Source organism: Paroedura picta, chromosome 4, assembly GCF_049243985.1.
Source record: "Paroedura picta isolate Pp20150507F chromosome 4, Ppicta_v3.0, whole genome shotgun sequence".
In the NCBI taxonomy this organism is placed as follows: Eukaryota; Metazoa; Chordata; class Lepidosauria; order Squamata; family Gekkonidae; genus Paroedura; species Paroedura picta.
The window spans coordinates 111,104,156-111,118,676 of NC_135372.1; the positions used below are offsets into that span (position 1 = coordinate 111,104,156).

At 46.6% G+C, this 14,521-nt stretch overlaps 1 protein-coding gene across 8 annotated transcripts in view; it reads right to left on the reverse strand.

The window, feature by feature from the left end:
- NAV1 (neuron navigator 1) overlaps positions 1-14,521 on the reverse strand; it is a 313,603-nt gene that overhangs the window by 10,840 nt on the left and 288,242 nt on the right. For all 8 annotated transcript variants that reach the window (XM_077335060.1, XM_077335063.1, XM_077335062.1 and 5 more), the window contains 12 exons: positions 11,746-11,942; positions 10,679-10,841; positions 10,161-10,335; positions 9,562-9,659; positions 9,317-9,412; positions 7,274-7,433; positions 6,164-6,399; positions 5,703-5,854; positions 3,908-3,979; positions 3,453-3,649; positions 1,722-1,840; positions 1,259-1,456 (listed from right to left, as the gene is read on the reverse strand). In XM_077335060.1, coding sequence (XP_077191175.1) covers positions 1,259-1,456; positions 1,722-1,840; positions 3,453-3,649; positions 3,908-3,979; positions 5,703-5,854; positions 6,164-6,399; positions 7,274-7,433; positions 9,317-9,412; positions 9,562-9,659; positions 10,161-10,335; positions 10,679-10,841; positions 11,746-11,942 — 1,863 coding nt within the window. The remainder of the gene's footprint in view (positions 1-1,258; positions 1,457-1,721; positions 1,841-3,452; positions 3,650-3,907; positions 3,980-5,702; positions 5,855-6,163; positions 6,400-7,273; positions 7,434-9,316; positions 9,413-9,561; positions 9,660-10,160; positions 10,336-10,678; positions 10,842-11,745; positions 11,943-14,521) is intronic.

Sequence of the window (14,521 nt, forward strand, 5' to 3'; positions counted from 1 at the left end):
CCAAATCCCTGGAGGGATCGTCTAGCAGCAGCTTTGCTGTCTGTGCCAGGAATTACAAAGAACTAAATGCTACTATTTTGCCTCTACTCTCCATCCTATAATGTCCATAGTTCAATCAGGAAAGCCAAGACAATCCCAAGTAGTCATCCTAGCTTGTATGTGAAGTCTGAAAAATAATCCTTGGGCCTGCACTCTGATGCCACCTTGTGGTTGTAGCTCTCAGCACTCCATACCCCACCTCCCCTCTCTTCTGGCAGTGAACATATTTGCTCCGCAGGTCACTGATAAATACTATGCAGAAATGCAGTGTTTCATTCTGGCCCAGGTGCACACTGAGAGAGAAACGCTGAAAAGTACTCCCGATAGCTCCAGGCCCTCCCTGGGGCACAAAGCAACCATTTCAGCACAATATTGAGGGTGAAAAGGGTGGGTGACGATAAAAATCTATATCTGAGTGACAGGGGGCAGTCAGAAGACAGCCATGATTACCGTAATACAGCCGTTACACAGCAGGATGATCTGAAAAATATTGTCAGCTCTGGATGAGTAAATCTTTCTAACCCTGCTGGTCACCATCACCCTCATCGTAGGCTGCAGCATCAAGTGTCATGTGAGGATGGCCTTTCGAGGCAAGATCAGCTATCCCTAGGGATCATCTGCAAAACTCTTCCAAGTATACTTGCACTACTTTTATTTAACTCCACTGGTTTGCCAAATGCTATCTGAAATACTTAAGAATTGCACATTCACTGCCCAAACACCCGGTAAGCTACCGCTAGGATTCTCTTGTCCTGCTAGGCATCCAATCCAATCATGGCCCTTAGCAGGGCCACCAGCTGGCAGGGCTAGGAGGCTTGTTCAGGGCCTAGGGCTGCCTCAGTGGCTTATTTGAGACAGATGCTGGGAAACAAACAGGGATTCTAATCAACTTTCTTTCTCCTCTCCCAGCATCTATGAGACCCAGCAGAAGGGCACATCCAAGAGTTTACTGTCACTGAGTTTTGGAGTCAGCATATATGGGTCTCTTTCCTGGAGTGGGGTGGGAAGGACTCAGCACTGACTGGGAGTCCTCAAAACTTGAAGGTAGCCCTAGTTGTCCTAACAAGGTTGAAGCTTCAAACACACAAACACACGCAGGTTTAAATTACACCCTTTGGTGCCAAGTCTGACTACTAGGGCTTATAGAATGAATGTGGAAAGCTGGTTGCAGGGGACATACTTACATAGATACGAAACCTCTACAAGCTAAACAACATACCAAAGGGTCTGATTCCAAAGAATTTGGTGTTGTATCCTTGCCACTCCGCTCCTCTGGGGGTGAGGCAGTGCTGTGTGGCCCCACACTAGGTGGGGGAAGATGATAGAGCTTTGACTGGTCTTGTTGGGCTGATGGCCACGGCAATGTGTCTCGCACCCACTCCACAGGGTCTTCCCAGGCAGCTTTCTGCCCATGTACCTGTAATGAGGATAGGTGAGACTGAATAACAACATTTACCAAAACCTGGCTGGCATTGTCAAGATCATTCAGACTGTGCAATGGCCAAACATCCCCATCCTTCTGCAAGGGATGGAATGGAAGCTCTGAACAAATTTATGCCTGAGTCAGCTAGCCTACAAGGAAAGCAGATTTATTCAGACTTAACAGCCTTCAATAGACATTTGCCTGTAGCCAAGCAACCCACCCATAAGAATGAGGCCAAGCTTTAGGTAAGGGGAGCTACCTTGATCCCATCCTTTGCTCCCTCCTGAAGATAAGGGATTATGGAATTGTTCCATAAGTCAATGAACCAAGTCCGGAAATCTTCTATTCCAATGGGGCATGATAGGAAGAAACAAGGACCTGGAAGGAGAAGGGAGAACAATCAGCTATTAAACAGTGTCAAAGAACTAGGCCATGTGATATTTTGATCACAGAGGTCCAATACTCTGCCATGGTGTCTGTGATTATAAGTCACTGTTTAATGGAAACTGCCTTGAACTGAATGGAGAAGAAAACAGAATACATATGAAAGATGCTGATCCATGCATGATCCAGCTTTCAAACAGAGGGACCTTTTGAAGAAACCTGAGAAACCAGAATACATAATCGCACTAGGGCAAAGATTGGGTTTTTAAAATCTCCAGCGTGCATTAATTGAATCCACTCAGTGTGATTCCTTTGTCCCTTGTATCAAAGTTGGCAGTGTGAGCTTCTACCTTGACCCACATGAATAGGGACAATGGCTCAGACATAAAACATCTGCTTTGCAAGCAGAAAGTCCCAGCTTCAGTCCTCGGCATCTCCAGTTAGAAGGCCAGGCAGCAGGTGACCTGAAAGAAACATAAACACATGAAGTTTCCTTATACTGAATCAGACCCTTGGTCCATCAAGATCTGTATTGTCTACTCAGACTTGCAACAACTTTCCAGGATCTCAGGTCTTTGCCAGAGAGCCGTTATCAGAGGAGACATTGATTCAGTTTAAGTGTCTTATACTCACTGATTCAGTATGTGTCCTTCAAATCACCTGCTGCCTGGTCCTTTTAACTGGAGATGCTGGGGACTGAACCTGTGTTCAAGTAATCTCACTTAAATTAGTGACATTAATTGGGGAGAGGCTGGGGCTCAGTGCTAGAACATCTACTTGGTATGCAGAAGGTCCCAGGTTCAGTCCCGAGCATCTCCAAGTAAAAAGATCAGGTCAGAGGTGATATGAATGACTTCTGCCTAAGACTTTGGAGAGCTGCTGCCAGTCAGACTAGATAATCCTGATCTTTATGAACCAAGGGTCTGATTCAGTAGAAGGTGACTTCATGTGTTCAAGAGATTCATTGTTCCTTTTGTTGGGGGGAAGCAAATCCTTAATGGACCCCACTGCAGAAACAATCTTAGTGTGTACAAGGCTCACAGCTCCTAAGCTGAAGGTTTGTATCTGGTTCTTTGGGTTCAAGTGACTGATCTTGTTAATAGGAAACTCACCAAACTGTAAAATAAGGAGGAGTTCAATAACATTTAGTACATGTGACCAACAAAATAACTGCAAAGGGTCTAGTGTTAAAATAAGGACAACTGCTGGCATCTGCTAAACCTACTCCATGTTCTTGAGATGCCTTTAACAAAACCACTTAAGAGAAAATATAGCATTTGGTTAGATACATAAGAGACCATGGCTTAACGTGAGATAGAGTTCAGAGTCCTGGAACACAGAAGCACTAATTAAAAATACCATTGGGCACACAGAGAATACTTTTCTCTCATTCCTGGCTGGCTCACTGACTTTAAGGACAGGGGATCCCTGCTTCCCTGCAGCCTTGAGCCCTGGAATGTTTCTTGAAGGTAAGAATCAAAGGAAACAAGCTGCAACTTCACCCAAGCTGCCTATCATGTTCTCAGAACTTGCACTGCAACTTCCTGTCCCAGCCTCCTTCCTGCATAATAAAAGTTGCCCCAAGAGCAGCCCCGGCCATCCTTACCAATGAGGAAGTCAGAGGTGCTGTGCTTCTCTAGGAAAGTATGCAGGTGGTACCAAAGCTTGGGCACCCAGTCCAGCACGCGCAGCAGCTCCTCCCGGTTGGCATTGACATCACTGTCCGACTCAAGCAGTTTCCGGCGTAGGTAGCGCACCAGGAAGCCATTGGCAGGCTCCACATTGTTGGAGAAAGTCAGCATTCTGCAGGTCAAGGGAAGAATGGGGAGGGAAGTCGGCACTTGAAGCAAACCGTTCTCCCTAATACGCTAAACAGAGCAAAGTGCATGTACCCTCGTCCTCTGACCTGCTCCCCTGCCCTGGGACCACAGAGGATTTCCTACACACTACACCGGTCCTTCCCGTGGCACCACGACACGTTTAGAATCTTGGACCCGCCAGAGCAGAGGAGGAGATGTGCCATCCCACTGTCTTCAGTAGTTTTAGTACTGTCACCTTTACCTGAAGCTGAGATGCAGGCCATGGTTTGGAGTCATTTTCACAGGCTGGTTGGTTGTTCCAATGATGTAGGGGCTGGCAGGGGAAAGAAACAACAGGCTTAGCAGGTACTGCGTGTTTCATTTATTCTCTGCAGGAGCATAGCTGAATGACTTTCCTGTGACATCTCCTCCATCTCAACCCAGCAGGATTATTCACTTGGACTCGTGCCCTTCTTAGGAAAGAGGCTCTTGACTAGGACTAGCAAAACATCGCTTTTGTAGAGAACCATCCTACTCATAGTTTAAACCCATTACTGCAGGTCCTATCCTCTGCTGCTAGCAGGAATCTTTTCCTGCCCTCCTCTAAGTGACAACCTTTCAAATACTTAAAAACAGCAATCATGCCCCTCTTAACCTCTTCTTCTCCAGGCTGAACATTCCCAAGTTCCTCAGCCTTTCCTCATAGGGCTTGGTCTCCAGGCCCTGGATCATTCTCACCACTCTCCTCTGAACCCTCTCAATTTTATCCACATCCTTTTTGAAGGGAGGCCTTCAGAACTGCTCACAGTACTCCAGGTAGGGTCTGGCCAATGCGGTATACAGTGGGACTATGCCTCTGCTGGTACAGCCCACGATTGCATTTGCCTTCTTTACTAACGCATCACACTGTCTGCTCATTTTTAGCTTACAGTCCACAAGTACCCCAAGATCATGTTCTCGTACACACTGCTAGCCAGAAATGTATCTTCCATTTTTGCGATCCAGATGTAGAACTCTACACTTCTCCTTATTGAATTGCATCTTGTTCTCATTTGCCCACTTTTCCAGTGTGTTCAGATCTCATTGAACTCTATCTCTATCTTCTGGGGTGTTTGATGTCATTTGGTGTCATCCACCAATTTAATGAGGAGTTAATCATTTAATCAATTCTTCCATCAGCTCAATTGCTCCTACTGAAAAACTGGAGAAAGAGCATGGAGGGGGGATGTTTCCTCTAACAAATGTCACAATAAGAAATTCCGCAGTCTGTATAAGGAGTCATCCTGGGACTCAGAAAAAAAAATATTTAGGAAAGTTTGGCACTCTTCTTTACAGGGGACAGAGTACCCAAACCTTTATGATATTGTCTGGAGCTTCTTTCCTGACCAAAGAGTCAGAGGAGCCACAGAAAGGGGACAAGCCTCTCTCCACCCAAACTCACAAGCAGAGATGCTGATCATGTAGCAAACTAATGGATGACCTGATGTTGACAAATATGCAAGGGGCAGAGTAAAAAGTATGAAGGGTCCACCTAGCAAAACATGAGGGGCCCCATTGGCCTTTGCATGAGGGACCATTGTGTTTAGTCTGCTGAGCAGGATAACAGCGAGCAATACAATGACAGCAAGGCAGGCAAGGAAAGCAGCTTTATGTTGTTCAGAATAAGGTCCCTTTGCTTGGCTGGCTTCTGAGCAGGAAGAGCTGTGTCTAAAACAGGACCATTTTCGATGCAATAAACACATTTGCTTGCTGTCCCTTTCTTGATTTTATTTCACTTTTAGTGAAGTGCTCAAGACAGATTCAGTGCTTCTCTCATCCATTTTACAAGGACCTTAAGACAGTAATGCAGGCCATAGGCAACAATAGAGCTCTGCCACCACCAGCAACTTCCCCCACCCTCCACACAGAGAGAGAGGGGGGGAGGGGGGAGGGAGGGAGAGGGAGAGAGAGAGGGAGAAAGAATGAACTGCCACATCTTTCAACTTAAGAACATCCCTTAGGGATAAGACTGCCATCCAGGAACAGGAATGCAATATAATTTTATAGTATTCTCTTACCATTTGTGGTACTTGCAAGTGAGAGCTCCATTAACAAGTTCACTGATTGAGCCCGGCTCACTGAGATCATCAAGGAGAATGACCAATGGCACATCTATCCCTGTTTCCCGATCAATCTGATTGGCCAGGTTGGAGAGGTAAAGCTGCAAGTCCTGGTAAAGAATAATGCAGATGGAATAACAAGGTCATGTGCCAAACTACAGAACGCATGCATGGCCAGCTGTTTAATGCAACAATAAGAGGGCGTTAGGAAGGGGGTTCATATAATGGTGAGCTCAGAAGGCTGGGTGTTGAGGGGAGCACTGAGAACTGAAGGGGATGTATTGGCAAAGGACTGGAAGGTTTGAGGAAATTCTTCAGGCTGAACTTGCCAAGAAATGCTATCAGCAGAATGGTGCTGGGGGGTTAGAGAAACTTTGCTTGCATTTGTACAGAAACGGTCCCAGTCAATAGCAACAGACCTTGCAGGACTGCTGGTGCATGTTGAAGGTGTTGACGATGCCATCTGTGACCTCACGCCCCGAGCGCTCCACCAAGTACTCAGCGAGACGATTGGTCAGGTAGGTCTTGCCGGTTCCACTGGGTCCCGACAAGATGAGGCGCCGGTGCTTGAGTAGGAGGCTGATGTAATGCTGCATCATGGGCTTCGGGATAAGGGTCTCAAACACCAGACTGTCCACACACTTCTCCTTTAACCCTGTGCAAAAGGATGTGAAGGTTACAAAACAGGTCCTCTCAACCATGCCAAACCCTGCTGCCTTGTAACCACGAAATATTCCCTGATGGCAGACATCTAACCTACTGCACTAACTGTAACAGTCAAGTTTCCTTCATCACAGCAACACACTCTTCTTCTGTAATAAATACCCCATCTTTTTAATGCTGCACAACTTCATTAACTCCTGCCACTGTGCTGCGCCCTTATTTTGATGATTCATCCATTCCCCCTACAGGCTAACATTTCTGCCTCTGTCTCGAATTCTTTCAGGTTTCAGCTGAACTGCCATGTTAAAGGAAGAAGATTCCCAGGAGTATCCATCAAGTCTGAAGTGCAGACCTTCCTCTTTCATAGCAAAATACAGACCTGAGCTCTGTTGGTTTTGCTGAGCTTGCCAGGTGTACTACTGATTGATTGACTGCATTTTTATACTACCCTCCCTTAATGCTCAGGGTGGTTCACATGGAACGTAAATAAAGAACAAAACATCAAATTCCATGACTATATCAAATAAAGGGAGCAGCAAGATTAAAAGCACTAAACAGAGAAAATAACATTCTAACAGTAAACAATCTAACAGATGCATGGTTGGTCAGTGTATGGGTTCAAGGGAGGCAGGTTTGGGGGCCCAGTCAATGCTGTTTAGCTTTGGTAGGCCTCAACCAAATGCCTGGCGGAGGAGCTCCCTTTTGCAGGCCCCGGGAACTGTTTCAGACTGAGGAGCTGGTTGTCTTCTTCATTTAGATCCAACATGTTGCAAACGGCTTGGAACTGGCCAGAATTGAAAGTAGGTGTGGCCGGGAATATGGTTGTACTGAATAAAAGTTTTTTAAATGAAAAATTGTTATGCTACCTTTCAATGTCACAGCAATGCTGGTCACACCACGTCGGCAAGGTGGCAACTCCGGTGGCTCTGTGTCCAAGACCCGCTTGACATGACTGATGCTGTAGCCATAGACAGACTCCATGCTGAGCCCCAGTGTGGCAGCAGGATCCATCTTGGTGATGTAGTCCTGAGCGAAGATGGGGAATAATAATAACACTTTATTTTTAAAATTACATGTCCTGAGGGTTCAAGGCAGGTAACAACATTTTAAAACAATAAAATAATTAAATAAAACATTCTAACATAAAAATCCATAATAGATTAATTAATTCCATAAACCTCATCCTTCTTCTGGCACGAGGCTTGATATAGGTCTAGATTTCAGATTCTGATGTAAATTTGGCTGCTGTTTTGAATAAGGAGGCCAGGATTTTGACATCGTTTTAGGCCTCAGCCATAGGCCTGGCAGAACAGCTCTGTCTTGCAGGCCCCGGAGAACTGTCCAAGGTACTACAGGGCCTTGAGGAGAGTGTTCCACCAGTCTGGGGCCAGAGTTGAAAAGGCCCTGGACCTGGTTGAGGACAGTTTGGTATCTTTGGGGCCTGAGATCCTGAGCAGATTTGGCTCCCCAGTTCTTAAGTCCTTTCGAAGGACAAAGAGGAAGAGGCGGTCCAATAGATACAAGGGTCACAGACCTGAGCTTTAAAGATAATGACCAAAACCTTGATTTTGATTTGGCATTCAAACTGGAGCCAGTGCAGCTGGGAGAACACAGGTCAAATATGTGCTCTCCACTTGGTCCGCTTGAAGACTTGTGCTGCTGAATGATTCAGTTCAGGTCAGGCTTCAAAGTTTGACACTAGGATTCCTTGGATGTTGGTGGTGACAGGGGAATCAGAAGCCTTTGCTAATATGTAGCCACCAATCCCAGCAGGGCCTGAACTATATTTCTCCTGCAGATTCTTCCTCCTGACTTCCCACTAGAGCATGCTGAAGTCAATTACCCATCCACCTTTTCAAATTAAAGAAGGTAATGCAACAGGAAGCCCTTGGTTTATCCATCAGGGTTGCATGATCCTTTGCTGTGACACAGAAAAAACTTTTTCTCCATCTCCAACACTTGGGGGCATCCACTGAAGTTAACAAGCAATAGGTCCAGGACAGACAAGAGGAAATAATTTTTTCATTCAAATAAATAATTAAATTGTGGAATTCACTTCCAGAGGACATGGTCAGCACAGATAAAAATTAGATTTATGGAGGATTGATCCAACAATGGCTATTAAGCAAAGGGACTAAAGGGAACCACCCTGTTTAGTGGCAACAAAACTCTGAATACCAATATTAGGAGGCAGTATCAGGGAAGGCCTTGACATCCATGTCCTGATTCCTGCTCCTCCCCTAGGCTACTCGTTGGCTGCTGTGTGAAGCAGAACAATGGACCAGTTGGACCACTGGTCTGATACAGCAAGGCCGTTCTTACAAATCGAACACAATCTGCTGCTATTGCATCATTAAATACTTAGCACGTGTACTAAAGCATTTTCCCCGTCCAAATCACTTCATGTATGTTCTCAAAGTAAAGCCTACAATTGTCCTGTAAAGTAGGGCAGCAGTATTATTCTACAAATGACAGATGGGGAAGCTGAGAGAAAGTTGCCTAAAGCTATAAGAATGATGTTGTGAATGAAGTGAAATGTGAACTGGTAGCTTCATTTCTCTCTTAGCTGCTGTGTGAGACCATATTAAGAGTTATGCATCCTGTGGACCTGCTGGACATGGGATGTGCCTCTCCCCCATTTCTTCTTCTACTGTTTCCGTGAGGACATTCTTGGCAATTCAATACTTCAGACTTTAGCTTAATCATACTGGCCCTTTCAGAAAGCCTCATGTGTCAGTGCTGCTATTTAAAATCTCCGGTCCAACTCTCTGTTTTTTTCTACAGCCCCATGAGGGAAAGTTGGACAGGGCATAATTGTGCAGAGGATTAGTGACCCCAGGATCTTGGAGTTTTCAAATAAAACTTCTAATCATGACAGAACAGCCAAAAAGCTGCCACTAGCCCCTCACCTTGAAGACCTGGCAGACAGCTTCATCCAGCATTTTCCAGTCCAGTTTCCCATTCACCTTACTGCTGCCCAGAAGGAACTCCTGTTGTTTCAGGTCCTGAAAGCCAAAGAGAGACAGAAATGTTACCAGGAACTGCAGCTACCAGGTCATGGATATAGGAATAAGTAAGCAGCACCCTCAAGCTCTACAGCAGCTGAGAGGCACAGGGATTGCACCTCTGCCCCCCCCCTTCCACTAGTGCTCACCCCTTTGATGATATGCTGAGGAGGCATGCGCACTACGATTCGCAACGTCACCTCATCCTTTTGGGTACTGGCAGTGATGCCATCCATTGGGGACAGCTCTGGGGAAGGAAAAGTACCATTGGCTATGTGTATTCCGAACTTGAGCAGACCTTATTAATGTGGGATGGAGTCCCTGGGAACCTCTGAATGTCAACAGATAAACCACATTAATGCACTACCCTGGAGTGTATGGCCTCTCAAGCTGTTGCCTTCATGCTATCTTCAGTCTAGGACTCCCCTTCACAGTTTTTCCAACCCACCTTGTTCCTTCATCTCTCTTGTTTCAGCTTCTGTGCAGCCCCCTCTTCTCCTGCCTTCCCTCACCCCTTGAAGACATCATGAAGCTGTCAACATGGCAATGGACTGCATACTCACAGAATAACAGAGGAAGGATATACCCAAATGTCATCTAGATCAGTTCTCCAAAGCAAGGGATATGCATGCTAATTCCCTGCCCTTTCCAGGCCACAAGAGCTATCCTTGGTGAATGCCCTCCCCCCCCCCAAAAAAAAACAAAAACAAAAAACAACACACTTATTTCCCTCTAACAAAAATTGTACCTGTATCAGCCAGGCTGGGACTGAAAGGATGAGCTAGTTGGAGACCCAGAGAGCGCCTTGGAGATGAGGAGGCAGAAGAGCTCAGGATGTGGCTTGGGATGGAGCTTGGCACAGAGGATGGCCCAGGAGCCACCTTCAGCCGGTCATTCTCTGCTTTCAATAGATCCACCTCCAGCTGTATGGAAAGCACAGGCCAGTGGTAGGAGGGATCCAAAACCTTTATGGATTCCAGCTCCCCCAGAAAAAGGAATGTGCAAGCACTTGGCATGACCACCAAGTCCCAAGAAAGAATAGAGGAGCACACCTGATGCCCCATGAAGAGTTCTGTGAAGCTCAACCACTCATTCCTTCTTGCCCACAAACATTCACATAGTCCAGAGGTGGCCAAATTGTGGCTCTCCAGATGTCCCATTGCCATGAGCCCCTGCTAGTATGGCCACCCCTGATGCAGCCCTACTGGTCTCTTCATCAGCACCAGGACCAGCAGCACTACTAAACCCACGGCACACATTACCTACCTGCATGTTGTGCATAGTTTCACGCAACTGATCCAGCTGATGGGCAGAATTTAGAGCTTCCAAACGGATGTCGGTCAGTTTCATCTCCTTCTCCCACAGCTCTGAGCGCAGCTCTGAGACCTCCTTTTTCTCGGGTTCCTCCTCTTCATTGGTCTGGAAAAGCCTGCCAAGGGATTTAAGCAAGTTCAGCCATGATAGAAATGGGTGCAGGAATGCCAGTTTGACTCTTTGTGGACCAAAGTGAAAAAGACAAGGTATAAACTGGAAATCTGTACTTGTTCAAATTTCTCAGACATAAACCTTCCCTCAGTGCTATGGCCTTCTGGCAGCATCTGAAATCCTTCCAGATATTGCTCTAAAGAAGCCCACTTAGCTATCTGGGTAGGCCTTTCCCCTGCACTGCCTCTTAACAATCACATCACACCAGGCTGAGCAGTGGGTTGGATCCAGCAAACTTTTTCACTCAGTCTTGCCCAGTTCCTCTCCATACTACGGCCCCCATCCCTATACAGTTTTTGTCTACACAGGAATCCCATAATCACTAGCATAACCTTTGAGAGGGGTGTCTAAGGGGACCCTCTCCTCCCTATGCTGGATCCAATGGAATATCTGGCTCCAAGATGACTCACTGAACTGGACCCCAAATGTTATAGGCCAGAGGGAAAGGGACCTTGCTGCCTCCAAGCTGGGACTGCAGCTGTGGTAAAAATATAACAGGCCTAACAAAGAGAGCTTCACAGAGTCATATAAATAGATACAGTTTAGGGCTGTTGCCCTTATTGTTATTGAGTTTACAGCCCTTTCACCGTGAAACATGCATTCATAAGTTTACTTCATCCTCTCTTAATAATACCAGGTGGTTCACTCTTGGTGCTTTACAGATGGCAGAACCTGAAACTGCAAGAGAGACCCATTTAAACCCATTTGCTCACAGCCCCTCTGGCTCTGGAGGGTGGTGGGAAGTTACGCAGGATGAACCCAGGGCAGATGAAGACCTGCCATGCCTCAGCCTACTCGCTGAATTATCCCTATAGTTGCTCCCCAGAGAGTAGGAAGGCAGGACTCACTCAGTGGTATCAATACCAACAGAAGAAGAGTTGGAGGATTTGATGGAGGGAGAGGCAGCCTCTGTGGATCCATGCTGAAGCTTTGGGGATGATGGTGCCGATGAGTCTGGGGTGGCAATCTCCTCTATGTCAGAGTACGAGGAGGCAGATTTGGGGCCCTTCTTGATGCTGAAAGCCTTGTTGAAGGAGCTCCTCAACTGAAGGGGGAAATGGAAATGCAGAAACAGGTTGAAAAGCCTCTCCCAAATTCATTCCAAGAAAACAGAGTTAACCAGGTCATAGAGGGCATCTGTCCCTTCTAAACATCATTATGCTGCACACTGTAACTAGTTTGTACCAAGTATGTCTGAATACTCAGCTGACCAGATGTTCCCTTGACCTGCTCCTCACTCCCATCTCTTCAAAGTGCAAGCCCGGCCCTTCCCTTAGGACCAACGAGCACCTCTCATGCTAACCCTCTTCTAACTCCAGAGAGCCACCCTTTTAAATCTTTAACTCACAGTCCTCAATGCCCACATGAGTCACCATTCTGATAATACGCATGCACTGACAGAGGTGGAAAGGTCCGATCCTCAGAGCATTTTTAAAGCAATCATTTGGAGGTGCAAGCACGTGAAGGTGGTCAAAGTGTTATAAGGACAAGTTGTGGTAAGCGCATCTTAATTATGCTCCCCAAGAAAACAAGCAGTATATCTAGAGTGCTCAGCATATGGAGTCAGCAGCAATACTGGTTTGTTTTCAAGCTTGCCAGTTTCTACAGCTCTGTCAAACCCTAAAACTAGTCCCAAGAGGAATGTGGAACTCCTAGCAAGAAAGGCAATGGCATCACATAGCAGTCTCAGGGCTGCTAACCATAAATCTGAGCCAGTGGGAGAAGAAGAATTTTTCAAGGCTAATAATATCAGAACATAAACTAAGAAAATGCAACCAAACATAGGCAGTGGTATCAAAGAGAGTGGAGGCAGGTGAAAAAAAACTGCAGTTTTGGGAAGAAACACAAGGGGGCAGCCTCCACCATTGCAATTTTAACTGTGAATTGCCTACTGTGAGGAGAAGCAAAGGACAGCTTAGTACCCCAAGATTTGGGCTTACCAAAAATGCAGCATTTAGGTTAGAAGGTTTAAGGTTAGAAGTTAACAAGCCTATGGCCAGCTGAGTCCATCCATTAAAGTATGGTCTCAGCTACATGAGGAAGATGAAAATGTGGTATGACAACGGTGCATGCTTCTGAACTTCTTACAGGATAAGGCCGTGATGGTAGGTCTTTTTTTTAACAACGGGGTAACTGTTAGCCATACTAAATCCCTGCTATTTCTTGATGCAAATTTGGTATTTCACGAGTAAGTGAGTCCCGTAGACAGTTTATGCACTGGGAACTTCACTGCCCCACCCCCGCTATGAGGAGCATAAACAGGGGGTGGATGAGGTGCACCAGGCCAAATGCTCCCCCATGTGAGTGAAGGAAGAGGTGGGGCAACCGGCCACAACTAAAACTCCTGCAGCCTGGCATGAAACCTCCAGTGCATAAACGGTCGTGATGAAGAAAGGCAAACTCTTTTCTTCACAGCAACAGCAATACCTGGGAAGTACACCTGAGGAAGAACGAGAGCTGTGTGCCACAAAAAGCTTTTCTGATTTAATCTTCGCTTTTCAGAGCTTTATCAAATTCTGGCCAGTGGCAGGTGGTGCTGAGGGAAGGACGAGCAGCCGAAATCCTTTAGTCTCTGACCAGGGCAAAAGGTGTACTGGGGCAAGTGCCGTGCTGCTACAGGGTGCTGTTACATTGAGAAGTTCCAGGCATCAGGGAGTAACTAAGAAAAGCACAAGGCTGACAGCCGTGTGTAGGGTTGTCATATACAGATCTGTAACAATATGTCTTTTCCAGGGTCAAGGACCTACCAAGTCCACACATGCAGCTGCCATCCCACACATTTTAATGTGTGCTAAAGCAGAGGGCAGAAAATATCCTCGGCTGCTGTTGATTGGACCCTGAACATTTGCTGATTCTCCAAGCTCTGACCAGGGACTTCCTTGTCCTGTCAGACTTCAGCAGCACTTGGGATCTCTTTGTGAGTGAATCAGCCTTGGCTGCAGTGAATCAGTTCCACTTATACAACCCAGAGCTCAACAGCGTCACCCTAAGCACTCATGCCATTCTGAACCCGTTGACTTCAATGGACTCAGAAGGGTGTAACTCTTGCTTAGGATTGCACTGTGCATACTGACATCTGCAGAGGGAATGGCAGGCTGCTCTCTGCCTCCAAGGAGCCCCTATCAGGCAGGGATGCCCAGGGGCACTGAGAGTTCGGACTGGACCACTCATCTTGCACGTGAAGGCCTGGCTGCTGAGACAGTGGCAAGGAGCTCTTCCTCTCCTGCTGTGCAATGGCTCAAACCAGCATCTCAGAAAGGGAGTAAGACTAACACAGTTATGTGCTTTGCTCTTGAGGGGAATAATTAATGTGTCATCTCAACCATGCTCAGGCAGAGCATGCAACATGCACGCGCACACGCACACATACACACGCATGTGCCCCCAGACATAAAACGGCATACTTCCATACAGGTGTTGAGACAGTAGCAGGGAAGAACTGCCACTGTGATCAAGTAGAGGCACTACCAGGATGAAGCGGGGGGAATGCTGTCTCCCCCCTCCACATGTCATTTGAGGAGAGCACAAGAGGCCAGGGGACTGGAGCTGTGTTAGTGATCTATGCCCTTGCACTTTGCTCCATTTGCCAGGATCTGTGTTGTACATGCGGGAAGCCAATCTCCT